The sequence below is a fragment of the Aethalodelphis obliquidens genome, unplaced genomic scaffold (genome assembly GCF_003676395.1).
Source record: "Aethalodelphis obliquidens isolate GAN/ISIS:26980383/991018 unplaced genomic scaffold, ASM367639v1 scaffold40, whole genome shotgun sequence".
NCBI lineage: Eukaryota > Metazoa > Chordata > Mammalia > Artiodactyla > Delphinidae > Aethalodelphis > Aethalodelphis obliquidens.
In genome coordinates this window covers 15,550,040-15,577,250 of record NW_020837984.1, presented here as the reverse complement: position 1 = coordinate 15,577,250, position 27,211 = coordinate 15,550,040, and the positions used below count along the sequence as shown (strand labels likewise).

The 27,211-nt window shown below is 51.9% G+C and overlaps 1 protein-coding gene across 1 annotated transcript; it reads right to left on the bottom strand.

The window, feature by feature from the left end:
* On the bottom strand, positions 1 to 27,211 carry ATP6V1B1 (ATPase H+ transporting V1 subunit B1). The gene is made up of 14 exons (XM_027131650.1): positions 27,028 to 27,211; positions 20,380 to 20,435; positions 7,303 to 7,401; positions 7,002 to 7,095; positions 6,333 to 6,410; positions 5,305 to 5,444; positions 4,265 to 4,366; positions 3,650 to 3,747; positions 2,541 to 2,664; positions 2,245 to 2,395; positions 1,923 to 2,005; positions 974 to 1,078; positions 648 to 777; positions 1 to 557 (listed from the first exon to the last, which is right to left on the bottom strand). The coding sequence occupies exons 1-14, from the start codon at positions 27,143 to 27,145 to the stop codon at positions 394 to 396; spliced, it is 1,542 nt and encodes a 513-aa protein (XP_026987451.1). The 5' UTR covers positions 27,146 to 27,211; the 3' UTR covers positions 1 to 393.

Sequence of the window (27,211 nt, the reverse complement as noted above, 5' to 3'; positions counted from 1 at the left end):
AAGGTGGAGAGAATAGTTTAGTGAACCTCATGTACCCCCGCAGCTCCAACAATTATCAGTGTTTTGCCAATCTTGTATTTACATGAGATAAATTCTTGGCAGAGGGCGGTGGTACTTTTAAAATATAAATGCTCCTATCAGAACAAGACAGAGAATATAGGCTTAACCACCTTCTGTTTCCCATGTCGGGGAATCCAGGGAGAGGAGCGTAGGAGCGTAGGAGCGCTCCTACGTAGGAGCGTAGGAGCCCCCCATAACCTGTAGGGGACTGAGGGTGGGCACGGAGCGATGGGTTAAGGTGTGCGGACCAAGACGATAGGGCGGGGTGTGTAGATCGGGCGCCCGGCGAGGGCGGTGCCAGTACCCGGCTCCGGGGCCAGGCTTCCCGCGGGGCTAAAGCGCCGTGTCGGGCTCGGGGTCCGGCGGCGCCCCCTCGCGGGAGTAGAATTCATCGATAATGTTCTGCGGGATGCGCTTCAGCATCTCCTTGGGGAAGATGCGCAACAGCTTCCACCCCAGGTCCAAAGACTCGAACACCGAGCGTTTCTCGTAGGGACCTAGGGACAGAGCAGGAGTGTTAAGGGTGTGTGCGCGTGTGGGTGTCGGACCAAGGGGGTTGCTGCCTGAACGCCCCCAACGCGCCTCACCCTGGTTGATGAAGTTCTTCTCAAATTTCTGCAGGAATTCCAGGTAGAGCAGGTCCTCGGAAAGGAGCGCCTCCTCCCCCACCACTGCCTTCATGGCCTGCACGTCCTTCCCGACGGCGTAGCAGGCATACTGGTGAAGGGGGGAGGGGTTCAGCGGTCACGGCAGGCTTACCGCAGGAGTCCCGTGTTCCCGCATGTGACTGTGCGGGGACCCCAAAAGGGGAGGAATTTTTTTCTTCCAGGAGAAGAGTTCGTGGTCCAGCTAGGGCTCCAATCTCCAGCTTCTGAAACTAGCTTCCCCACCAGCCCTTGGGCTCTCTCCTTACCAGCTGGTTGGAGACATCGCCATGGTCCTTTCTCGTCATGCCCTCCCCAATGGCGGACTTCATCAGCCGCGAGAGGGAAGGGAGGACGTTGATGGGGGGGTAGATCTGGGCGGGGCGAAGAAGGCGTGTCAGAAGGCAGGGTCCAAACTTTCCCTTCTTTCCCACCTCTACTTGTCTTCCCTCCCCCTGTGGTTCTCAGCAGACTGGTCGTTATTCATCCCACAGAGAGGTCAGCTGGTCACACCCCGCCCTCTATCGCCCACAAATTCTAGGGCTTGGGTATACAGGTGTCTACATGTGCGCACCTAGACAGGAGAGTGGAGGGGGAAGATGACATGACAGTTCATGAAAGTCTCGCTATTTCAAAACTTCTGATTATTTGGACAAAAGCCAGGTAGAAACTTAATAGTTCATAGTTGCAAAGAAAAACTGCCAAACAAAGAGGAAAGAGTAAGGGGGTGGCCTAAGATGGGACAGACACATTTTCTAACCCTTTGGTACATTATTCACCACCTACTTGTGTCCGTTACCTATTGTTTTTGTTCACCAAAACAAATTACTAGAAAGGAAAGAGAAGTGATATTTATTTTGTATCTACGATCTGCTAGATGCTTTCCGTGGGCCAACTTATTTTATTTTATTCTCCACAATGCAACTGTGTGACATATATTATCATTCCCATTTTACAGATGAGGAAACGTAGGATCAGAGCGATGAAACGATTTTCTCAAGGTCCCACATCCAGGTAGGCTGGATTCCACCCAGACTTGTCTTCTGTCTGGGAACCAAACAGTCTTCCTGGGGATTATCTCCTGTTAGGGGTTAGCCTTGTCCGGCCCCTCCTCATTCACAGGGAGATGAAGTACAGGGGGTGGTGGGACATTGGTTATTAGTCAGTGTACTTGGAGATGGTGGAGAGAGCAGGAAGTGGGTGAGGAGGGGACAGTACCTGTCTGTTATGAAGCTGTCTGTCCACGTAGATCTGTCCCTCTGTGATGAAGCCCGTCAGGTCTGGAATCGGGTGGGTGATGTCTGCAAGGAAAGGCACTGGTGTCAGTGTAGATCCAGGTCTCCACCCACTCAGGGCCATGTAGGTTCTATTCCCTCATGGGAGTGGGTGATCGGGGGACGCAAGGAAGGGACAGTGTCTACCCTGATGGAGGAACAGAGCTACTGCACACCTATATAAAGAAGCATGGGTCCTTTAAGTGTCTGGGTAGGATGGGAGGGCAGGAGGGCTGCAGAGGGTAGTGGGCAGGGAGGCGGCTCACCGTCATTGGGCATGGTGAGGATGGGGACCTGAGTGATGGACCCGCCCCGGCCCTCCACACGGCCTGCCCGCTCATAGATGGTGGCCAGGTCTGTGTACATGTACCCAGGGAAGCCTCGGCGCCCGGGCACCTCCTCTCTGGCAGCTGAGACCTGCAATGTTCGTGGGCCTTGGGGTAAGAAAGGGGGCAAGAGGCTGACACAAGGAAGGGGAGTGGGGTCTCAGTGACCATGAGGAAAGGGGTGGGGACAGGCCTGCGTGGGCCAGCTCTGGGCACAGTGACTACAGCCACCTCACCTCCCGCAAGGCCTCTGCGTAGGAACTCATGTCCGTCAGTATGACCAGCACGTGCTTCTCACACTGGTAGGCAAGGAATTCAGCCGTCGTCAGTGCCAGGCGCGGGGTGATGATCCGCTCGATCCTGCAGATACGGCCAATGTTTAGAGAGCCTCGAGGCCCAGGTCTGTGCTCCATTTAGCCCCAGTGCTGAGTGGGTGGTGAACTGGGAAGCTGGTACAGTGCACAGCAGCAGAGGACTGGGTAAGATGAGCCCCAGGCCCCAGCCCCCAGATCCAGGCCATGGTTCCTGGGAGTGGGCCCTCAATCACGTCCTGCTATTCAAGGTAGGAATGAGGACAGAGGCGGGGACAGGCAGGGAGCTGGGTGAGAGAGGGACGGGCAGGGCCAGGAGTGACTGATGAGGATGACAGTGTCCCTCGTCCCCCAGGACACCCGAGCTTGGGCATCTGGAGCACTCACACACTCTGTGTCCTCGGGGTCCTTTCCTGACTGTTCCCCTCACTATTCCTTGCTGGGCATGGGTCAGAGGCTGGCCTGCCCTGGCAGCCGCTTCCACTGGGGGCAGTCCAGGCATTCTCAGTCCCCGGGCTCTGTGCCTGCGGCACTTTTCTCTGGTGACGTCCTCTGGGCCTCCTGAACTCTGCTACCTGGTTTGAGTTCCTTCTGAGTACCTTCAGTTCCCAGGACAGTTTATTAGATGTTTTTTTTCATCACCTAACCTACAGATTTAAACTCACATTTTCTCAACTTTTAAAATAGCAGTTTTTCTAAGTGAATGATTTAGGGAAATGTCTCTTTAGTGGTGACCTTGTGGAAGTGAGTCTCGGATGAGGGGTCCTGACTTGGGATGGTGGCTAGATGCAGGTTGAGGGCAGGGCGGAGGGGCGACAGGTGGCAGGCGGGCTGTGGCCCAGCTCCCTGTCTCTCCGTGTGCTGTCCCTACCTCTTCCCCAGCCTCGGTGTCCCCATCTCCACAATGAGGGGTTGTTCTCCCAGCTCTGGCCCATGGCTGTAGTTCTGGGATGCCTGAGACCTGGTACTCTGGGTCTTGGAAGGGGACAGGGCCTGCTGCCTAAGGGTAGTATGGGTGCCAGGGGACGGCTCACGTGGGGTCGTTGGCCAAGTTCAGGAAGAGGCAGACATTGCCCATGGTACCGTTCTGCTCGAAGTCAGACTTGAAGAACCTGGCTGTCTCCATGTTCACCTGGACACACAGCAGGGAGGGCTGGAGGCGGGGACCAGGCTCCTTCCCTCTCTTCTCAGTAATGCCTGTTGACTGACCTGCTAACGGTCACTGGGGGGAACCTGGGGCTTGAGAGGGCGGGGGCTGGGTTTGCTGCCCAGGCCGGGATAGGGTCTCATCAGAGCCCCAGAGAGAGGTTCAGACTTCAGACTCAGCTCTGCTCAGTGCCACCCCTGCCCCTTACCCTACCCGCTGCTTCCCTGCTAAACTCCCCGTCCCTGCCTTGGGCCCTCTAAGGGCCGCCGGGATCCCAGCTGTCCTGGGCTCATCTTATAGCTGCCGTGGCCTCTGGGCTTCTGTGGGGCACACACTGCCCGCTCCTCCAGTCATGCTCTTGCCTCTCTCACCAGACAGGCTCTGACTTTGACGGCTTCTCAAGAAGAAGGATAATGCCTCCCCCATAAGACTGGGTGTGCCAGGGGCCAAGGCTGCCCGCCCATAGCTTCCAGAACTTGCCAATCGGCCCAGCCCCTCTTACCCCCATGGCTGCAAAGACGATGGCAAAGTTGTCATCGTGGTAGTCCAGCACGGCCTTGGATTTCTTCACCAGCCCAGCCTGGCGGCAGATCTGGGCGGCGATCTGGGGATGGGAGGAAGGACAGCAGAACGAAAGCTTGAGTCAGCCCTCTGAGCACCACTGAGGTGCACGGACAGGGTAACTCCCAGCCCATCCTGCCGCCAAGGCCTTCGGTGGGAGGGACCCAAGGTCAGCAAGGAAGAAGGGCTGCCCTGGGTCCTACAGCCACTCTCAGGGGAGGGCTGCCTTATTCTGCGGCACCTGAGGACCCAGGGTGCCTGTCATGAGGAGCAGCGTGGAAAAACAGTTCCAGAGAGCAACTGCCTACCACGGGTTAGGGGCAACGTGGCCCTTCAGAGTCCCCTCTGCCCCGCAGCCTGCTAGGGGTATCTCTGGGGTTTGCCGCAGGCCTGCAGCGTGTGGAGTTTCCAGTCGTCATGTCCAGATCCAGGATGAGCGTGTGTGTAGGGGGAAGGCAGGGACACTTCTGCCGTCTGATCCCTCTGAGCATTTCGAGGGTGAGCCGGGGTGCATCCAGGAGTAGAGGAGTGGGGGTGGTCGGGGGGGACCCTCTAGAAACCTTGTCACACCAGCTGCTCCGGAAGAAATGGGCTGTCCACTCTGGGTAGAGGGGGTAGGGCAGCAAACCTGCACAGGGAGGCTTCAGATGGCCGTGGGGCTGGCCCGAGGTGGGGTTCACTCAGTGCAGGCAAGTAAAGACCATTGCAAGGACCAGTGGTAGAGCCGTGGGCTCAGCTGCGCAGGACACTCAACACTGAGGCTACCCGTGGGCTCTCTCATGAGCCAGTGCGAGCCCCACTCACTCAGGATGGAGGCTTGGAGATCTGTCTGGGGGCCCTGAGTCCCTGAGCTGCCAGGAGACAGCTGCCGGAGACCCCAGCCTGCTCGGCACAGGAGGACCCCCTCGCTGGCCCACCAGCCCCGGCCTCTGCTCCGTCCCTTCCCCTTGGTCGTGCCCACAGGCCCCTCGAAGTCCTCACCTCATTGTGGGGGAGCCCAGCTGCTGAGAAGATGGGGATCTTCTGGCCACGGGCAATGCTGTTCATGACGTCGATGGGCGAGATGCCCGTCTGAATCATCTCCTCCGGGTAGATGCGGTTGTGGGGGTTGATGGGCTGGCCTGGGAGACGGTGACCATGGACCCTGCTCAAGGGTTCAGGCCTTGCCCGCCCTCCCCCACCCCTGTCCCAGACTCCGGGGCAGCACTGTTTAAAAGAATTTTCTTCCATGATGGAAATGTGCTCTAACTGCGCTGCCCAAAACGTAGCCCTGGCCACGTGTGGCTGTTGAGCATGCAAAATGTGGGGGTTTTTAAAAATTAATTTATTTTATTTTTGGCTGTGTTGGGTCTTCCTTGCTGCAAGCGGGCTTCTCCTTGCAGTGGCTTCTCTTGTCGCGGAGCACGGGCTCTAGGCGCGCGGGCTTCAGTAGTTGTGGCTCACGGGCTCTAGAGCACAGGCTCAGTAGATGTGGCACATGGGCTTAGATGCTCCGCGGCATGTGGGATCTTCCCAGACCAGGGCCCGAACCCGTGTCCCCTGCATTGGCAGGCGGGTTCTTAACCACTGCGCCACCAGGGAAGTCCCGCCATGTGGTTTTGAAATGAACTTTTATTTCATTTGAATTAGTCTGTATTTCAGTAGCCACAGTCCAGTGCTCCCTTGGACGGTGCTACCCAGGCACATTAGAAGTGGCAGGCAGGTGGATCCCAGAAGGCAGGAGAGTGAGGGTCTTGGGCACCTGGGGAACTTTGCACAATGATGATAGCATTTTATAGGAATGGGACATGAAATGCAGCTGGCCCCAGACAGAGGGGCCTTTGCTGCTCTCGTATCTCACCTGACCTGCCTGTTAGTATGACCAGTCCTGGGGGTGAGCCCTGGGCAATGGCCCTGGCTTTTATCTGGGGCAGAATTTCCAAGGGCGAGGTGACAGAGGCAGTGACTGGGGTGGGGAAGGCAGTTGGGGGCTGGGTCCCGAGAGCTGTCCCGAACCTCCGGTCACTTACCATTAATATCCAGGAAGTCCTCTGCCATGACCACTGGCCCCTTGTCAATGGGTTTGCCAGAGCCATTGAAAACCCGACCTGGAAGTGGGTGAGAGGGGTTGAGTGGTGCTCAGGAACAGCCCTGGGTCTCTCACTGCCACTCACCCTCCACACCACCAGCTCTCACCCAGCCCTCGTGTCCCAATTGCCCCATGTCCCCCTCCCCTCAGCCCTTGGTTACCCCCAGGGAGCTGGCTACAGTGTCTGCCTCCTTGGGGGTCTTTCCTCCTCTCCTGGAAACCTTTACAGGCAAGGCCTTGGCCCAGGACAATGACTCTAATGGGGAGTTTTAGGGCTGGAAAGAGGAGAGGGCCAGGTATGGCAGATCTTGGGAGAAAATTAGGGATGTGCAGTTCGTTTCAGCTTGACCCCAAATAGATGGCTACCTCCTCTGCCTCTAATTTACTGAAGCTGCCTTCCTCATGTATTGAGCACCTGCTGTATGTCAGGCCCTGAGCTGGGGTTGGGGGTCAAAGACAAGGCACAAACTCTGACCTTAAAGGGCTCCCAGGGGAGGCAGACTAGGTAAAGAGGCAATGACAGTGCGGTCTGCTAGGTAAGCACTTGGTCAGGGAAGCTGGGCTGGCTGGACAGAGGGACGCCCTCACCCTGCCCATCCCTACCCCTCACCCAGCATGTCCTCCGACACTGGAGTCCGTAGGATGTCCCCTGTGAATTCGCAGGTGGTCTTCTGGGCATCGATCCCAGAGGTCCCTTCAAACACCTACAGGGTAAGAGGTTAGTTAGTCTAATAAGCGGTTTGCTGGGGAGAACAGGGCCTCCCATTCTAGGCTCCCTTTGTGTCCAGCTCCGGGCAAACTCTCTCAGGGGAAATAGAACATTTTCTGCCTTTGGAGTTTATAAGATAGTGTGGAAACCTTGTGGATTCATTCATTTATTCAACCACCAACATCTTATTGACACCACTTACCTGAACGATTGCCTTGGTCCCAGCCACCTCAAGCACTTGCCCGTTCCTCTGAGTCCCATTGGGGAGGGTGAAGTTGACGATCTCAGCATACTGGGCAAACTGGCAGGAGGGGAGAGCACCCCAGAGTGTCAGTGAGACCAGAAGTGAAGTCCCTGTCTCCTCCCCAGACTTCCTTGACCCATTCTCAAGCTCCTTTCTCCCATCTTGTGCCCGGATACTCCTGGAAATGAACTTCAGAGACTGGTAAGTGGAAAGCTTAAATTCTGTTTGGGAGGCAGTATACCTGGGTGGGTAGGAGTACCAACTTCATAGTTGGAAGACCAGGGTTAGAATTGAAGTTCTGACACTTAGAAGCTGTGTGACCTTGTGGAAGTTACTTAATGTCTCTGAGCCTTACTTTCCTCATCTTTAAAATGGGAATAATACTAACACCTATTTCATAAGGCTGCTGTGGGGATGAAATATATGGAAAGTCATTAGCTGGTGCCGGGACCTTATAACAGCTCAATAAAATGTAGTAGCTGTTATGGCTGTTTAGGTCTCCTGACAGCACCATTGTTTCTGCTCCTGTGGACTAATGGTGAACACACTGGCAAAGTTCTCTCCTCGGCTCCCAGATGTCCCCATCTACCAGTGGCAATCTTTCCCTAGCCATGGGGCTGGGATCAATTCACATGTAGTCCTCACAGGCTTCAGGAAAAAAACGAATCAGGCAATTACGTTGCTTTTGGCTAAGATCAAGTGAAGTATTCATTCTTATCAATGTAGAAAGCATCAGGCCAATATCTGGAATATATAAAGAAATCTTACAACTCAACAATAAAAAGACAAATACGCTATTTTAAAAATGGCAAAGGATCTAAATAAACATTTCTCCAAAGAAGATATACATGTGCCCAATAAGCACATAGATGATCAACCGATTAGTCACTAAAGAAACGCAAAACCACACAATGAGACAGCACTTCACACTCATTAATATGGTCATACTAAAAAAGACAGATAATAACACGTGTTAAGGTTGTGGAGAAACTGGAATGTTCAGACACTGATGGTGTGAATGTAAAATTGTGTGGTCACTTTGGAAAATAGTCTGATGGTTTCTCAAAAGGTTAAATATAGAGTTACAATATGACCCAGCAATTCCACTCCCAGGTGTACACCCAAGAGAAAGAGAAACACATGTCCACATAAAAACTTGCATATGAAGGCTCATAGCAGCATTATTCATAATAGGCAAAAAGTGAAAATAACCCAAATGTCCACAAACTGACAAATGGATAAACAAAAGGTGGGATATCCAGGCAGTGGAATATGTCAGCTTTAAAAAGGGATGAAGGGGACTTCCCTGCTGGCGCAGTGGTTAAGAATTCTCCTGCCAATGCAGGGGACACGGGTTTGAGCCCTGGTCTGGGAAGATTCCAGATGCCACGGAGCAACTCAGCCCGTGCGCCACAACTACTGAGCCCGCATACCACAACTACTGAAGCCTGTGCGCCTAGAGCCCATGCTCCGCAACAAGAGAAGCCACCGCAGTGAGAAATGAGAAGCCCGTGCACCGCAAGGAAGAGTAGCCCCCACTTGCCGTGACTAGAGAAAGCCCGCGTGCAACACAGCCAAAAATAAATAAATTAAAAAAAAATAAGGGATGAAGTACTGATGCATACTACAACATGGATGAATCTTGAAAACATCATGCTAAGTGAGAGAAGCCAGAAACAACAGTCCACACAGTATATAATTCCATTGATATGAAATGTCCAGACTGGTCAAATCCATAAAACGAAAAGGTTAGTGGTTGCTGGGGACTGGAGGAGGGAGGATTGGTGGCGACAACTAACAGGTTCAGGGTTTCTTTTTGAGGTGATGAAAATGTTCTGGAATCAAGTAGTGGTGATGGTTGCACAACTCTGTGTATAGACTAAAACCCACTGAACTATACACTTGAAAAAGTGAAGTTTATAGTATACACATTATAACTCAATTTTAAAAACCAATCAGGCTGTCCCTCCAGGAACCCAGGCAGCAAGTGGGTAGGTGGATGTCTGCCCCAAGGGAATCCCTGAGCTCCACTGTCTGTGTGTGCTTCAGGAGCCAAGTTCTAGACGAGGCTATGAGCCAAGCCAAAGAAGCTGGGCTGGGAGAGCAGACGCTCCCAGCTGGCACTGGTCCTCAGCTCTGGTCAGCACCAGGAGAGCTAAGCCCTCCACCTGCACCTTCTTCCCAGGGGAGGTCCTGGAGAGAATGCATGGCATCGCCCAGGCTCCCTCACCTTGCTGCCCATCCACCTGGCTTCCTTGATTCACTTCAGGGGTAAGTCATAATCTTAATCCAATAAGAATAAATGTAAAAAAGACTGCATTTCTCCCTGCAATGTTTCTAATATTCTGGGAAATTAAAGTACTCCTGTAAGTTATTCCTTGGACATTAGAAGAAATCAAAACTAAAATCACAGAAGAAACAGAAAATAATAAAAAGGATATCACTTCGAACACATCAGTGTTTTCTGATCATAATCAAAGTAAGTTAGAAATCAATAACAAAAGGATAGTTAGAAAAACTTCATACATTTGGATATTTTGAAATGTTCTAAATATAGAAAAAGTGGGACTTCCCTAGTGGTGCAGTGGTTAAGAATCTGCCTGCCAATGCAGGGTACATGGGTTCGAGCCCTGGTCTGGGAAGATCCCACATGCTGTGGAGCAACTAAGACCATGTGCCACAACTACTGAGCCCGCATGCCACAACTACTGAAGCCCGCGTGCCTAGAGCTTGTGCTCCGCAACAAGAGAAGCCACTGCAGTGAGAAGCCCACGCACCACAAAGAAGAGTAGCTCCCGCTTGCCGCGACTAGAGAAAGCCTGCGCACAGCAACGAAGACCCAATGAAGCCAAAAATAAATAAATAAATATAGAAAAACTTATAATCAGATTAGAAAACATTTAGCACTAAACAATAATGAGAAACTATTTTTCAACACACATATGATGCATTTAAAGCTTTAAATGCTTATATTAGAAAAGAAAAAAGGTAGAGGTAGTTTAAATGTATGCAACATGAAAAGTTAGAAAATAGAACAGCATTAAAATTCCAAATAAAATAAAAGAAATAATAAAAGGGCAGAGATCGTTAAAATAGAAACAAACATATAATAGAGATGATCAACAAAGCCAAACTGGTTCTTTGAAAAGACTAATAAAATAGACAAATCTCTGGCATCACTGACTAAAAGACATGAGTAAATAATTGTTGGAATAAAAAAAGTCAAAGCTAGCTATACTAATAATATTAAAAATAATTTTAAAATTATGAATAACTTTATGCAATATATTTCAGAACTTAGATGAATAAATTTCTTGAAAAATACAAATCAAACCAAATCCAATTAAAAACAAAATAGAAAGCCAGGATAGTCCTATAATCTTCAAGATATTGGATAAATAACTTAAAATCTTTCCAGGAAGAAAACACCAGTCCCAGATAATTAGTGAGTTCTAACAATCAAGGAACAAATAATTTGAAACCTACTTAAGCTCTTCAAAAGACTGGAAGAAAAACTCCAGTCTTAATTAATTTTATGAGGCAAGGATAATCTTGATACAAAATAAGATAATAATGGGAAATTTATAGGCAATCTCAATCATGAACATAGATGCAAAAATACTAAGCAAATATTAGCAAACTAAATCCAGCAATGTACCAAAAAAGACCAAAAGTTACAAACAAACCAAACAATAAAAGAAAAAATTCAAGAAATGAAGATAAACACATACACACAAAAGACCAAGTTGGGATTATTCCAGGAATTCAAGGTTAGTCTAACATTAGAAAATCTACTAATAAATTTAACTTATTAATGAATTAAAGGATTAAAAAACATGTTATCTCAACAAGTTTTACAAAAAGTTAAAAAAAAACTATGATTGAAAACAAAGAACAAAACTATTCTTTGAAAACAGAATAAAAGGGAAATTCTTTAACCCCAAAAAGTAGCCTCAGAAAACCTACAGAAAATATACTCAATGGTATAAAGTATAAAACAGTCTCTTTAAATTTAGGAGCAAAACAACACTGCCTGCTATCATCATTCCATTCAGCATCGTACTGGAGGAACTAACCAAAGTAATAAGATGAAGAGAAAACAGAGATTAGAAGAAAACAAAACTATAAAATGGAAAACTCCCAAACCCCAAATCTAATATAGTACCCCCCAAAAACTATAGACTAATTTCTCTTATAAATATAGATGCAGAAATTATAAATAAACTACTGGCCAGTCAAATCAAACAATGTATTAAATAAATAAACATGTATGACCGAATAGGGTTTATTCCAAGCATACAAGCTTAGATCAATCAACCTCCGGGAAATTTTGAAACGGAGTCAACATTTCACAACATCATTTATAATAATAGGGAGTTTGTGAACCTAAAAGAAAAACCCTACAGGATTATGCAAATAGAAATCAAAAGGCTTTTGATATAATTCAGCAGCTGTTTGTAATGCAGTTCTATGTAAAACAGGTATGGAAGGTAACTCCTTGAATACTAGACTATTGACCAAAACCAACATCAACATCCTTCTAAATGGTAAAATGCTAAGCCTATTTTCATTTCCAATAAAATCAGTAATGCACAGAGAGAGATGCCTGTATCACTGTTGTTACATAGCATTGTTTTGGAATTTTTGGTTTATACAATAAGACCAAAAAAAGAAATTGAGAAGTATACCAATAAACATAAATAGAGAATGTTCTATTTTTAAAAAAGATAGTGAGGGAAGACCGTATTCTTCAGAAATGTTAAAGAAAGGCTGTAGAGGGCTTCCCTGGTGGTGCAGTGGTTGAGAATCCGCCTGCCAATGCAGGGGACTCGGGTTCGAGCCCTGGTCCGGGAAGATCCCACTTGCTGCGGAGAAACTAAGTCCATGCGCCACAACTACTGAGCCTGTGCTCTACAGCCAATGCGCCACAACTACTGAGCCTGCGCTCTAGAGCCCGTGAGCCACAGCTACTGAGGCTGCGCGCCTAGAGCCTGTGCTCCACAACAAGAGGAGCCACCGCAATGAGAAGCCCGTGCACCGCGACAAAGAGTAGCCCCCGCTCACCACAACGAAGACCCATTTTATAAAATAAATAAAATAAATAAAATTATCAAAAAAAAAAAAAAAAGAAAGAAAGGCTGTGGAAATATTCCAGGTTATAGGAGGCTAAACAGACATGATGATTAAATGTGATACCAGGCCCTAGACTGGGTCCTATACTGGAGGGAGAAAAATGCTATAAAAGACTTTATTAGGTCAGCTTATAAATTGGAATATAGATTGTAGATTAAAGTATCAGTGTAAATTTCTAAAGTTGATAACTACTGTGGTTGTGTAAGAGAATATCCTTATTCTTCGGAAATACACACTAGAGTTTTGGGCATAACTTACTCTCAAAATACCTAAAAAGGGCTTCCCTGGTGGCGCAGTGGTTGAGAATCTGCCTGCTAATGCAGGGGACACGGGTTCGAGCCCTGGTCTGGGAGGATCCCACATGCCGCGGAGCGACTAGGCCCGTGAGCCACAACTACTGAGCCTGCGCGTCTGGAGTCTGTGCTCCGCAACAAGAGAGGCCGTGACAGTGAGAGGCCCGCGCACCGCGATGAAGAGTGGCGCCGGCTTGCCACAACTAGAGAAAGCCCTCGCACAGAAACGAAGACCCAATACAGCAAAAATAAATAAATAAAAATTAATAAACTCCTACCCCCAACATCTTCAAAAAAAAATATATAAAGTTTCAAAAAAAACCTAAAAAAAAAAAAATTAAGCACACACACACACACTCATACACTCAGAGCAGTGATAGAACAAATGGGTAGATGGATATTCCTTGTACTATTTTTATTTTTGCAACTTTTTATAAATTTGAAATTGTTTCAATAAAAAGTCAAATTAAAGTATGCCAGTGGAAAAAGAGACATGATTCCCTTTATTTGCAGATGAATTGTATATCTAAAAAACCCTAAGAGGATCTAGTTAAAAACGAAAACAAACAAAAACAACCCCATCCAGGATTAATAAGAGAATTTGGCTGTATACAAGATAAATATATAAAAATCAATCTCAGATTATTTTCCATTATGTTATTATAAGATATTGAGTATAGTTCCCTGTGTCATAGAGTAAATCTTTGTTGCTTATCTATTTTATTTAAGTAGTTTGTACCTGTTAATCCCACACTCCTAATTTATCTCATAATCTGAAAAAATATATATATAGGGCTTCCCTGGTGGCGCAGCGGTTAAGAATCCACCTGCCAGTGCAGGGGACACTGATTCGAGCCTTGGTCCAGGAAGATTCCACATGCCGCGGAGCAACTAAGCCTGTGCGCCACAACTACTGAGCTTGCACTCTAGAGCCCATGAGCCACAACTACTGAGCCCACGTGCCACAGCTACTGAGGCCCGTGCGCCTAGAGCCTGTGCTCCGCAACAAGAGAAGCCACCGCAATGAGAAGACCGCGCACCACAACAAAGAGTAGCCCCCGCTTACCGCAACTAGAGAAAGCCTGCGTGCAGCAGCGAAGACCCAATGCAGCCAAAAATAAATTTATTAAAAGAAAAAAAAGCTTCTCATTTAAAAAATATATATATATAAAACTGATTCACTTTGCTGTATACCTGAAACTAACATAATATTGTAAATCAACTATACTTCAATTAAGAAAAGTGTTCCCCCCAAAAGAATCACAGAATATTAAAATGTATCATTAAACAAAATTTATGCAAAAAGTGAAAAAAAACCAATCGTTATTTTTTTCTATTCCAGCAATAAACGGAAGAGGAAATGGAGAAAAATATTTCATCCACAAGAGGGCCGAAACCCATAAAATATCTGGAAATAAATTTAACAAGAAAGGTACAAGAAAATAATAAACTCTTACTGAAGGACAGAAAACAAGCCCGGAACAAATGGAGAGCACTAGTGCTTTCCAAGACAGGATGACTTACTATCACAAAAATATAAAAATATATAAATTCAATGCTTTCCCAATGGATTCTTTCTCCTGGAACTTGATAAAATGATCTTAAAATTCATGTAAATGTCTGAGAATATCCAAAAACAGTTATGGAAAAGATCAGGGGTGGAGGACTTGCCTTGTCAGATAATTGAAACGTGCTCTAAAGCTACTGAGGTCAAGTGGTCAGTGTTGGGGTGAGGCAGATGAACGGAGATGTTGGAAGGCTAAAGTCCAGAAACAGATCCCAGATTTTAGGAGACTATTAGAGAACAAATGTGGCATATAAGTTCATAGGGAAAAAGAATTTATTGTACAAATGGTGCTAATACACTGGGTATCTATCCCTATCATAAACACAAACACATTCCAGGCATATAAAAATTTAAATATAAAACTAAAACAAAATACCAGAAGCTTTTCTTCTTTCCTTTTTTATGGAATAATCCAGTTAAAAGCTGGATAAGAGAGCCATCTTTAAGCAAGATAAGAAATCCAGAAGCCATAAACAAAAAAATAGAAATCTTTGATAATATAAATATTTGAAATTTCTGTATGGCAAAGATACCATAAACAAAGGTGAACAATAAACAAAGCAAAACGTACAACTCAGTGTGTAGGAAACGGTCACAGAGGAGGAAGTGCGATCTCAACTGATAAAAAGATACTCAGCTCCGCTAGTCATCAGGGAAATGCAAATAAAAGCAAGATAGGACTAGTCTTAACCATTAGGCAAAATTACTGGAGAGCACATATTCAGTGCTGGCAAGGATGCTGGGAAGTGGGTCCTCTCATGCATGGCTGGTTGGAATATGAATTACCACAACCTTGCTGGGCAAGCAATTTTGCTCCAAATTGTCAATATCTATTTAAAAATAAATAAGAACTTTGAACCAGCAGTTCCATTTGGGGGGAATCTAACCTGTAGCAATAAGGGCACCAGTATAAAAGGGATATATATTGCTATACTGTTTGTAATAGCAAAACCTGGAAACATGTTGATTGTCTATCAAAAATGGAATACATCACGGTACATCCACACCACAGTATGTCCAAACCATAGTCGCTATCAAAAAGAACGAGTAAAATGTGTATCTACTGACATGGAGGAAAATACTCGATACATTTTAAGAGACTAACACCAACGTAAACATCTAACTTGCTTATATTTGCCCATATACAGCAGGATCTTTACATTGGTTATCACACGAGGGTGGGAATAAAGAGGTTAGGGGCAAATAGTTAACTTTGTGTCTTTTGTTTCACTAGTTACAAAAAGCCTGTTTTGCGTGTGCGTGGGATTAAAATGTAAAAAAAAAAAGGGGGGGGGGGGGGGGGGAAATCCCTGGCGGTCCAGGGGGTAAGACTCCGCGCTCTCTCTGCGGGGGGGGGGGGTTCCAGGCCTGGCGGGGAACTGAGATCCGGCAAGCAGCGCAGTGCGGCAAAAAAAAAAAAAAAGGGGCGGGGGGAGTAGGGGAACATGTTCAAGTACAGTGACGTCGTTGTCACCATCACGACTATCATTATATCCCCTGCTGTCCACACACCAGTGACCTTCAGGGCCAGCGAAGAGGGGTGGATGGCTCAATTCCCCTAAGCGGTGTGAGTAGGAAGGGGTCCTCCCCCCAGGGCTCCCTGCGACCGGAGGTTGAACCTGAGACAGGAGGATTCCCAGCTCTGACAGTCACTGAGAGAAGCTCTGGCTTGGGGATGCCAGGAAAGCGATCTTGTTCCCTCCCAAACCACCGTCAGGCCCCACGGAATGGGGTCACTGGGGAAGGGGGCTCGCCCCAAGAGGAGTGCTGAGGTCCGCGGAGGAGCTGATGCCGGACAGCCTTTGGCTTCATAACCACAAGAGGGAGCCCAAGAGCAAGGACTGCGAGGCCCCGGGAAACAAGTTAAATACAAGTCCTGGCTCCAACCCCTCTTCCGGTCTCTGTGGGCCTGTGTCTCTCTCTCTCTCTCTGAAATGGCCACTGGCCTCATTGTCTGGGGCGCAGATGGTGGGCTGCTAACCTCAGGAGGAAAAATGCTCGACAGAACACCAGCCTGAGCGGGCCCCAAAGCAATTAGGCAGTGGGCCCAATGAAAAACAGGCAGCAGGCTGATAAAAATCGATCCTTTGGGAACTTCCCTGGTGGTCCAGTGGGTAAGACTCCATGCTCTGGGAACTAGATCCCACATGCGTGCCGCAACTAAAGATCCCGCATGCCGCAACTAAGACCCGGCACATTCAAAATAAATATTTTTTTTAAATTCTCTATTACCTTAAAAAAAAAAGCGATCGTTGGTATGTGGATTTGTGCGGGTGATGGAGAGGGGAGAAGAGGTGGCACACTGTGTGTCCCTGAAAGATGAAACGTCACAGAAAGTGAACTTTAAGCAGCAGAGAGGTTACAGCCAGATAGGAGGAAGAACTCTCAGAACCATGGAGCCCAAGCATGGAGGGTGTTATCTGGAATCCTTAGGAAGAGAATGCCAGTTATTTGTTTGGGGGGAAGGGTGGGTTTAGCCACTTAGAGCAGTGTGTGCAGCGGGAGAATTCCAATGTGCAGCAATGAGCTTTTATTTATAGCCCGTTTCCCAGCCGCAGACCTGATTCTCTCAGCTCTCATTGTTGGTTACTAAGAGAATTGCAGGGAGTGCAGCCCACCTCCTCTGCTGGAGATTCAACCGAGTTCCCAACCAGCCAGGGGTCAGGCACAGGGGTGCTGTCGCATCCACTCAGGAGCCTGGGAAGTTCTCAGCAAGCCTGGCAGGACTTGGACAGGGCGTGCAGCCTCCAAGGCTTCTCCCCATGACAACGCCCAGGGCAGTTTGGGAACTCCTCTTTGGAAATTGTTTTTGGAGCTGATGCACACACTTTTTTTTTTGTTTTTTTGGTTCGCGGGCCTCTCACTGTTGTGGCCTCTCCCGTTGCGGAGCACAGGCTATGGACGCGCAGGCTCAGCGGCCATGGCTCACGGGCCTAGCCGCTCCGTGGCATGAGGGATCTTCCCGGACCGGGGCACGAACCCGTGTCCCCTGCATCGGCAGGCAGACTCTCAACCACTGCGCCACCAGGGAAGCCCTGCACACACTTTTGAAAGTTTTTCCCTGAAGAGTTTGGGAGCAGCCACAGACATTTGGAACCTAGTCTGGTGGGTAATGTGAATCTCAAACAAGGGCCGGTTTGAATCACAGAATATAGCAGGCGGAAGATCCTCTAGAACAGCGGTTCCGAGGGTGATCCGGCCCTCCCGGCAGCATTAGCCACCGGGAGCTTGTCAGGAATGCACATTATTGGGCCTCAACCCAGGCTGCTACCTTAAGAGGTTTTCATACAATTTCAAGGCCCTGATTACCTGTCTAAGAACTTTGGATCTATGTCTATGCAAAATTCTTCCCCCCAATATTTTTCCATTTGAGAAGGATGGAAGCAGAAAGCGTTATTGCCTGTGTGATTCAATTCGGGCAGAAGGTGGCGCTACAGAGACAGAATTGTGGCATTTTTGCCCAAGCAACTCTAGAACAAGGCGTGTGGGACAGTGGAGAGGGGTGCACAAAGGTGCCTTCTCCACCTCCTGCACTTATGAGACTGTCAACTTCTGATTCCTTTCCTTCCCTCTGCAAGCCCAGGATTTTCTGGGTGTCTCCCTCACCCAGTTACTCTGTTCTACATGAGTTACCGATGTGTCCAGTAATCACAGAACCACAGCCTGGGAATCTATCTCCAGTTTCCTAGTCCAGCCCCACCTTACAGCTGGAAAATGGATGTCTGCATAGGTACTGACTCTCCATACAGAGTCCTGTATAGACTGACAGAGAGTGTGGCAGAGGTGGGCAAAGGGGCAGGAGATTGACCAACTGTTTATTTAATCAGGCATATTAGCATTTCCGCATTCCAGGCAGGGCTCTCGATAGCTGTTCTCAAGGAGGAAGAATAACAATACATTTAACTGATTTGATCCTCACCACAGTCCTATTGTCTTTTTTTTTTTTTTTTTTTGGCCTTGCTGCAGGGCATACGGGATCTTAGTTCCCCAACCAGGGATCAAACCCATGGCCCCTGCAGTGGCAATGCAGAGTCCTAACCACTGGATGACCAAAGGAAGTCCCCTATTGTCTTTTAATGGATGAGGAAACCAGGATTTACAATCCTAGACGGATGGTTCTCAGATTTCAGGCAGCATCAGATCACCTGGAGGGCTGTGAAAACAAACTTGTGGGCCCTCAGAGTTTCTGATTCTGTCAGCCTGGGGTAGAGCCCGAGAATCTGTAGTTCTCACAAGTTCCCAGGTGGTGCTGATGCTGCTGATCTAGAATTGACGGGTAGTTAATAGAAAGGGTGGGATGGATCTGGGATTAAAGTTCAAGAGGTCTGAATCACACGGTCTGGTTCCAGTGCGCACGTGCAGACCAACTCCGCCACACTTCTTCCCAGGGCGTCCCTGACACTAATGGGCCCAACCGTGATGTCTCCATGAGCTTGGAATCTGTTTTCCAGAAATGAGTGGGTCTGATCTCTTTAATAGAGTTGGCTCAGATTTTGACAGGCCCATACTTATTCATGCTCTTATTCATTCATTCATTCACTCACCCTTCCTTTGAACAAACTGAGCCCCCATGATGGGCTAGGTGTTCAGTAAAAGTCCACCGTGGGGCTCTGGGAGCTTGGGATTGACAAACACCGTCCAAGTCCAATAGGAGGGCACATTGTGGTGGGTGGAGAGGGGCAGGGAGAAGACATGGGGCCAGGTGGTGACCAAATGCCTCGAAGGATGCTGCCAGCAAGACAATACACAAAGCTGAGAGCAGGGACAGGCTCACCGCTTCCAGGAGAAGGTGAGTCAGAAGAAGGGACCAGGGGGACAGGCAGTGGAGAAGGCAGAGTATGCGCAAAGGCCCAGAGACATCAAATGGCAGCTTCACACAGAGAAAGTGTGGGTTTCTAAGTGGGGAAGGGAGAGTGATGAGATGTGGAGAGGTATGCAGGACCCTTAAAGGACAGAGGGCCTGTAAGGTGAAGCCATGGGGAGACCTAGTGAGGTTGGAGCAGCAGAGGGAAGGGGTCAGGGCTGCATGGCTGCAGGGTAGAGGACGGGAGGGCGCTAGGCTGGGGCCCCTGAGGCCATGGCCATGATAAGGGTGTGGTGGGTGGGAGATTGCCGACAGAACGTGGGCCAGGAAGGGAGGAATCAATGTGGCACCCAGATTTCCAGTTTGGGGTTGGGTGGCGTGGGGTGGGAGACAGGGGTGGAACTGGCTGCGGGGGAAGCAGAGTGATCGGGTAGCTTTGCAGAGCTCTTTACGCCTCGAGAATCCCCAACCCCGGGACTCAGAATACTGCCAGTGTCTGCCATGGTCCTACGTTCCCTGAGGACACCAAGTCGCCCGCACCCCACCTCCTCCGTGAGGCCCGCCTCACTTCCCTCAAGCTCAAGCTGCTGGCTCCCGGGCGGAGACAGTCCAAAGACCTTTGAAAGCCTCAGGCTCTGGAGAGTCAGCTGGTATCCATCTGCCTGCCGCTGCCTCCTCTTCCTTTCAAAAGAAGACCCGTGAGGGCTTCCCTGGTGGCGCAGTGGTTGAGAGTCCGCCTGCCGATGCAGGGGACACGGGTTCGTGCCCCGGTCCGGGAAGATCCCACATGCCGCAGAGCGGCTGGGCCCGTGAGCCATGGCCGCTGAGCCTGCATGTCTGGAGCCTGCTCCACAACAGGAGAGGCCACAACAGTGAGAGGCCCGCGTACCGCAAAAAAAAAAAAAAGAAGAAGAAGACCCATGAAAGGCAGGTGGGAGGGTCCTGCCTTCCGGGTTAGCTGGACACAGCCATTCTACTGATGAAGAAAGAGGCACGATAGCTGCAATGCCCCTGTTCATTGCTGGTAGGAGCAAGTCTCTTAAGGCCCACAGCGGGGCCCACAGAAAAGGCAGGAAGAGAAAACCTCGGGTGGCCAGGGAGGGACAATGTGGAGGTGGGTGTCTGGGGATCTGGAGCATGGGGGCCACCGAGGGGCAGGGCAATTTAGAAGAGATCAGCACAGGGGCCGGGAGTACTGGGATTTGGCCGTGGTGCCTGGGAAGAGACAGAAGTCTTACCTTGACTTGGTCCAGCACCACCAGGGGCCCATTGACGCTGCACACGGTCCTGTAGGCTGGGGGAGGGGTGGGGGGGTGAGGGTCTCACACCGACACCCGGAGAGACAGACACACACACATAAGCATCCTCCACCTTCCCTCCCTCTAAGCACCACTCCCTCCCCTCTCTGGAGCCTGGGCCGTCAGGGTCATTAGCTGTGACAGGGCCAGCCACCATTGCTGTAAGGGTCATGCCCCTGCCCGCAGGGCCCCCGCTGCCTCGGACACCTGCAGGAGGCTGGGGGAGGGCCAGGGCAAGGGCAGAGGCCCCTCGAGTCCTTCCCTCCCACACCCCCAGCCATCAGAGGCCTTTCTCATCTCTGAGGCTACTTCCCGTCTGGCCTCGGCCCCCACTTACCCACTACTCCCTCCTCTCTGACCCACAGCATTTTCCAAAAGCTAGAGATGTGATGAGAGCTGCCCTCCCTGCACCTCAGCAGGGCCACACTTCTCTCCATCACCCCACACTGACTGGGCACTCGTGTGTGTGTGTGTGTGTGTGTGTGTGTGTGTGTGTGTGTGTGTTGGGGGTGCAGGCATCAGTGAGAAAAGTCAGCCAGGGCCCTGCGCTGCCATGAGGCTGGGCTCACTGGGCGCCTGTGGGAGCGGGGAGAGAGCAGAGCCACAAAGAAGGAGGATGAAGCAGACTGCCCCCGTCCTGATGGCTGGAGAGAGCCACAGATGGGGATGTGAGCTCAGCTTACAGGGAGGGATTGGCTTAGACATCAGGAAATACTTCCCAGCTCCAGTGCTGGGGACCCCAGTAGGAGAAGCACAGACTGGCAGACAGGAAGCTTACTTTGGTTCTGTGAGGCGCTAGCTGAGGGGCCCTGGGTCCTTCCAGCACCCATGACCCCAGGACATGGTAGCCTTTCTCCAGGGTTCTTTTGAAGTGCCAGTGGGACAACTGGGGTGAAGGGACCTGGCAGGGCAGGATGGTCAGGGGTGACTGTGAGGTCGCTGGGTCACTCCCAGGCTGGAAGGGCCTCCGACAGGAGAGCGGTGCAGCCCTCCTCTCAACAGGCCAGGAGAATGGGGCTCAGTGGAGTGGAAAGTCCACCCAGGGACACAGACCCCTGTGGCAGAGCAGGGGCAGGGCCCCCCTCGTGCTTCCTATCACACCACATGGGCTCCCACCTGCCCTCATGGTTTTGGCAGGCCTGCCGCCCAGCTGCTCCCACCAGGCGAAGCTAAGCGGGGCTCAGTGGTCAACCCCTTATTTCTGTCAGATCGAAGTTCCTTTCCTGGGGACTTAGTCTAGGAAGACCGACTGGGCAAGGTGATCCTTGCACAGATGTTTTCTATGTTCTCCCGAACTTAAGGACTATTAGGAAAACTCAAGAAAGCTAAGTTCTTCTCAGACTTGGGCCCAGAGCTGGGGCACTCCCCTCTCCTTCCTGCCCTCAAGCTACCAGCCCCCACGTGCACCTGAGCCACTCTCTTGTCCTTTTCCCACGGAGGTGGTGTCCCATCTTCCATCTAAGCCAGCCCCTCCCCGGCACTGGGAACCAGGCCCTAGAGAAGGCTGAGCGCTAGGGTAACCCGCCAGCGTTCCTTCTCTCTGTGGCCTTCTCATCAAGCAAGTTCTGGTATTTTCCATCTTAAAATCACACCTCCACCCCAATCCTTGTCCAGCGACGATCACAGCCTGGCTCCACTGCCCTCTCCACCTGCCACCCACACCTCACCTTCCAGTCTGGCTTTGCCCCTGGAAGGGACCAGGGCCTGGATGCACTCTCTCCTGCAGGTTCCTGGAGGCCCCGCCCTGCCCCGCCCCTCCACCCCTCTGGCTACTCCTCAGCCTATTTCCTTACCTTTGGATGCTGAGACCTCAAGGCTGGGACCTGGTTCTTGACATCTCACTCCTGCCCTGCAAGCTCTGCTTCCCCCCTCCCTCCTCCCGTCCTATCTTCAAGCCTGCCTCTCAGATGCCTTCACAATACTGGGCTAGGCAAATAAAGGAGGCAGATGAAAGATGGAGCCTACAGTTTAAAAGGGGATAAAGATGAAACAATTGCCAACTGGTCTGAAGGGAAAGAGCAGGGTGGGCGGGAACGGGCTTGAACACCAGGCTTGGAGCTCACGGAGGAGGCGCCTTGCAGGAAGGGCCATTTGAGCTGAGGCTCCAGGGTCAAGTGCAGTCATCCAGGCAGCACCCAGACAGCTGGGCAAAGGGCACATCTGGCAGAGATAAGGAGGCCCAGGAGCCCAGAGAAAGAACTTGGGGCCTTTGGGGAACAGTGTTCACTGCTGGATTCCACCTCTTAGAAGAGTGTGGGCCTATGATGGACACTCAGTAAATACTTGTTGGGTGACTTATGGAAGGTGTCACCTTGTCCCACCAGCCCATTCCCGTATATCCCACATCAGGACCTATGCGTTCCCCCTACATATACACACACACCTTCCCATCCCCAAACCAAATGAGGATCCTGTCGCCTACTCTGGCTCCTGCCACCCCTGTGAAGGTAGAATGGAAGGGATGATAAAGTGAATACACAGGCTAAAGGGGTTGTAGGCACAGGAAGACCCCAGCCTCTGGGGGGTTAGGGCAGAGGCCAGCGCATCCACCTGCCCACCAAGAAAATCACCAAACAGCCCTTCCTGCCCAGGGGGCATTTTGATTAAACCCTCTGGGTTACTAGGACTGTGTGAAGTAGAGAGGAGCCAGGGAGCCCAGCAGAGGGAGGGTGGAGGATTGTGAGAACAGGGGAAGGAGCACGGGGCAGGGAGACCCGCGTTTTCAATAGCCCTGGGGAAGAGCTGGCATCTTACCGGCCCTGTGGAGAAAATACCAAGACAACTCTAAAGTACCAACAACTCTACCCGCCAAGGGGAGGAGCGGTGAAGGTCACAGGCACAAGGAGGGGAGCGATCTGGACGTGGGGGGGCCACTCCAGCTCCCAAGGAGGGGCTGGTCTGCGGGGAGCCCAGGCAAAGTGCTTGCCTGCAGCAGAGCGGGGTGCTCGGCACTTCTCAATTCTATGCAGCATGAGGTCTCTAAGTCCCCATCTCACCACACCAGCCTCATCCATAAGCTGCCTTCCCAGGATTCCCGAGGACACGGTGGTTCTGGGCTCTAGTTGCTGGGTGGATATATTGCTCCATAGCCTGGACCTTTCATCGCAGATAATCCACTTACGTGGCCATTTCGGTTCAGTCTCTGGCTATTGCCTTCCTTTGTCCGGGGCCTCACCCTTGACTGACTACGGCAGCTCACTGGGCCCTTTCCCCTCTGAAGTCCCACAGCTGCCACCCAAGTGGGTGCCCTGCTCTCCAGCTTGTCCGTTACTGGAGACAGATCGTGTCCATCCCTTCAGACCAGGGTGTCTCCTCTGTAGGACTAGACAGTATCTTTTCTTAGAGGCTGTCTGGTTTGGACACGGCCAAGGTGGGGGCTGAGCAACAAAGGTGTCCTTGACCGGAAGCCAGGTCTTTTGTCTGCACCCCCCCCCAACTCTGATGGTGTCCGTCGCATGGAGTGGCAAACTGAGGCCCAGGAAGTCGGCGGATTTCTCCTAGGGCCCACCACAAGTCAGGACAGTAGCCTGTGGCACTCGAGGCCTAGGGCCCTACCCCAGCCCGGGGCACGTCCCTGACCCGGGAGGTGGTGCTGGAGGCAAGGGCTGGACGAGAAGACCCCTGAAGGGCACGGGCACGTTGCAGACACTCCCTCCAGCTGCTCTGCCCACCCCCTCTCCATTGTCCTAGCTGACACTTCGGGTTGCTCTTCGGGCTGCGGGCCCCTTCTGCTCCCACCTCCCCACCGCCTTCCCCGGCAAAGGCTCAGCGGGGCTCCGCTAATTAGGGCCGGCTCAGCCACACCTGCAGCGTCCTGGGAGCCAGCAGAGGCGGGCGTCCATGCGTGAGGCCTGGGGGCGGGGCGGAGCGGATCAGGCCCTGCACCTCCTCCCAGATCCCCGCTGGAGGGATTAGGGGAGGGAGGGCAGGGGCGGAGGGTTCTTAGAATCGGCCCAAGACCCTGACGGTGGAACTCTCTCCGTGTAACCTCCCTTGCCTTTCTGTTGAGGAAACCAAGGCAGCCAGTGGTTTGGCACTCAGGGCCCTGGGCCATCGGACCGGGCTCCAGCCCTCCAGCCAGACTGCCAGCCCGTCCGTCCTAACCTCTGCTCCTGCGGGGCGCCCCGACCCCTCACCCCACCCTTTCTGCCCCACACAACCAGATAGAGCTCCCGCCGCCTCCTCTCCGTGGAGCACAGCTCCACCTCTGAGGAAGGCAGAGGGGTCCCTTCCTTCCCAGGGTGGATACTGCTGGGGTCCCTCCCCATCCTGATTCTACCCACCCCCCTTTCTGCCCTATTCCCTCCCTCAGCCACTGCAGAGAAATCACCTTTAATGCCTCTGGCCTGTTTAGTCCACCTCCTCCTCCAGGAAGTCTTCCCCTGGACCCATGCCCATGGCCAAGCGAGCTCTGGGGCTGGGAGTCAGCTGCCCCGTCCCCTGGCCCTCTGGTCCCCCAGCTCTCCTCCTAGGCTCCTTCTGCCTCTACACAAAGTTCTGCCTGGAAGTGCTTAGAGTCCCCTGGTGGGGCAGGAGGGCACAGAGGGGCACAGGAGTCCACCTGCCCAGGCCCCCGAGGAGGAAGGGAGGTGTTAGAGAAAGCTGCAGGTGCAGACGCACCTGAGGAGTCCAGCCTCCCTCGGGCTGGGGGTGCCGGCCGGCCCCAGCGTGGACCTGTGAGGACAGGACGCTGGTGTGCAGCGAAAGCACAGGAGCGGCCTCTGTCTTCATAGCAACACCTTTAACGCGGCACTGGGCGAGGGGCTCACCTCGCGCTCACCCGTGACTCTGGGTGGGCTGTTGGGTGTGAACACAGTTGCCTGGCTGGGGGCCGCATGGTGCCAACGGCGGGGGGGACACTGCTGTTCCTGCTTCCAGCCGGGGTCAAACCTCCTGGGCCTTGGCCCTAGTGCCAGGGCTTGTGGACTATCAATAAGAGGCCGGCTGGGAGGGGATCCCGCGTAAGGTTGCACCCTGGGAGGGCACATTCCAGGGAAGAGGAAAGCCGAGCTGTAGGTCCAGACCTCAGACCCCACCCGCCACTCAGCACCCAGGCGGCTCTCCCGTTCTCACAGGGGGAGGGGAAGACGGGGGAGGAGCCTGCGGGGGTGGCCTGGACAAAGGTCAGCCGACTCAGGTCTCCAGGCCCGGGCTCTGGACCCCGGGGGGGCACAGTCACTGCATATTTCTGGGCCTTGGTGACCCCGGCTTTGCAGTCGGGGAGGATCTGGACCTTGGTCCTCCCCGGGCCCGCGGGGCCTTCTTGATAAATCCGACCCCACTCGCTGTCAGTTTTTCCTTAGCTGGAGTGTTCCGCACCCCGCAGTGCCTGCCTCGGGCCTCAGGTGGTGGCCCACCCAGCCGAGGCGCTGCTCCCCCCAGCCCTGGGCCTGGCCGTTCTGCTCCTGCTTTGCTCTCCGTGGTGTGGCCCCGCCGCACACGCAGCTCTCAGCTGCCTCTCCAGACACTCCCCCTGCCCCGGTGGGGCTGGCTGGCTGCAGAGGGAGGGGTGGCCGTGCTAGGCCAGCTTCTCCCCATACACACCCTCTTGGGAGCCTCTGGCTCTGCTTAGCTGGTGCCGGCCAGGCCGGTTTACTCCAGTGAACGGGGCTTCTGAGAATTCAACAATTCACCACACCAGGGAATGTGACCTTGGACAAAGAAATATGGCCGGAGCAGGGGTACTCACTTTGGTCCTGGGGACTTCCAGGGTTTTCTGTCCCAGACATCCGGACTCGGCCCACCCCTGCAGGATGGGCACTCGAGCCACACCCACAGACGCCCCCGATGCCCCCTCGGAAGCCCGCAAGGGTCCACTCCAGTGCCTGTGGTCCCCACACCCCTACCCCCGGATGCCAGGCATGTGCCCTTCTCCTAGCTGCTCACACAGACATGTGACATCATCTGACCACACACTCATCCATGTTCTCCCCGTGAGCACGCATGCTTGCACACCCCCACCCCCACCCTGAGCGTACAAGCACGCACACACAGTCTCACACATTTCCTTTCTGATCACACACACGCTGTCACATACATATTCACACACGTATGTCATCACCCAAGTGAAGGTGGGGGCACACGCCCACCCAGGCACCCCCCTGGTTCCACACCCAGGCACCCTCCCCCAGAATGCACACATGACGTGACACACACGGTGTCAGGTGTTCCCCATCCTGAGAACGCACACGTACTCTGCGTTGCCACATACATCCCCCAGGGACACTTGATTATACAACTCCTCGCACTGAGTATTCTGGTGTACACATGCACACACCCCAAACACACATATGCACACAAGAGTGCACACACACACACACTCTTGGGGGCGGTTGGGAGCTCTCTGTGGACTTGGGGTCTCAGTGCAAGATCACTGATGACAGGAAGGTTCCTGCAGCTACTCCCCTGCCCTTTCTTCCGGGGTACCCTGGGCTGGGGACCCCCATCCCCCTACCCGCATCACTCCGCAGGACCGAAAGCCCCTTAGGTCTCCCCAGGTCTCGGGTCCTCTGCTTTCCCTGAGGCTAAGGAGGAGGACCTGCAGACCCAGCAGCCCGCCCGACCACACCCACTGGGGGTCATACTCACTGACACGGGGGTGGGTGATGTAGTTTCGGGTGACCGCCTGCATGTGCTCTCTGGTGGCACCCAGGTTGGAGCCACTGCTGGGGACCCTCCCGGGGCTACTGTCTACCTTTGCGGCCATGGTGAGGTGGAGGGCTGGGAGCTGAGTACCTGAGCCTCCAATACTTCTGGCCCAGCTGGAGCTGGA

Coding starts and splice junctions, on each gene's coding strand:
- ATP6V1B1 (XM_027131650.1), bottom strand. CDS start 27,145: ATGGCCGCAAAGGTAGACAGTAGCCCCGGGAGGGTCCCCAGCAGTGGC. Junction 7,096..7,302: donor GGACCAAGGCAATCGTTCAG/GTAAGTGGTGTC, acceptor CTTACCCTGTAG/GTGTTTGAAGGGACCTCTGG. Junction 558..647: donor GAAGAACTTCATCAACCAGG/GTGAGGCGCGTT, acceptor CTCTGTCCCTAG/GTCCCTACGAGAAACGCTCG.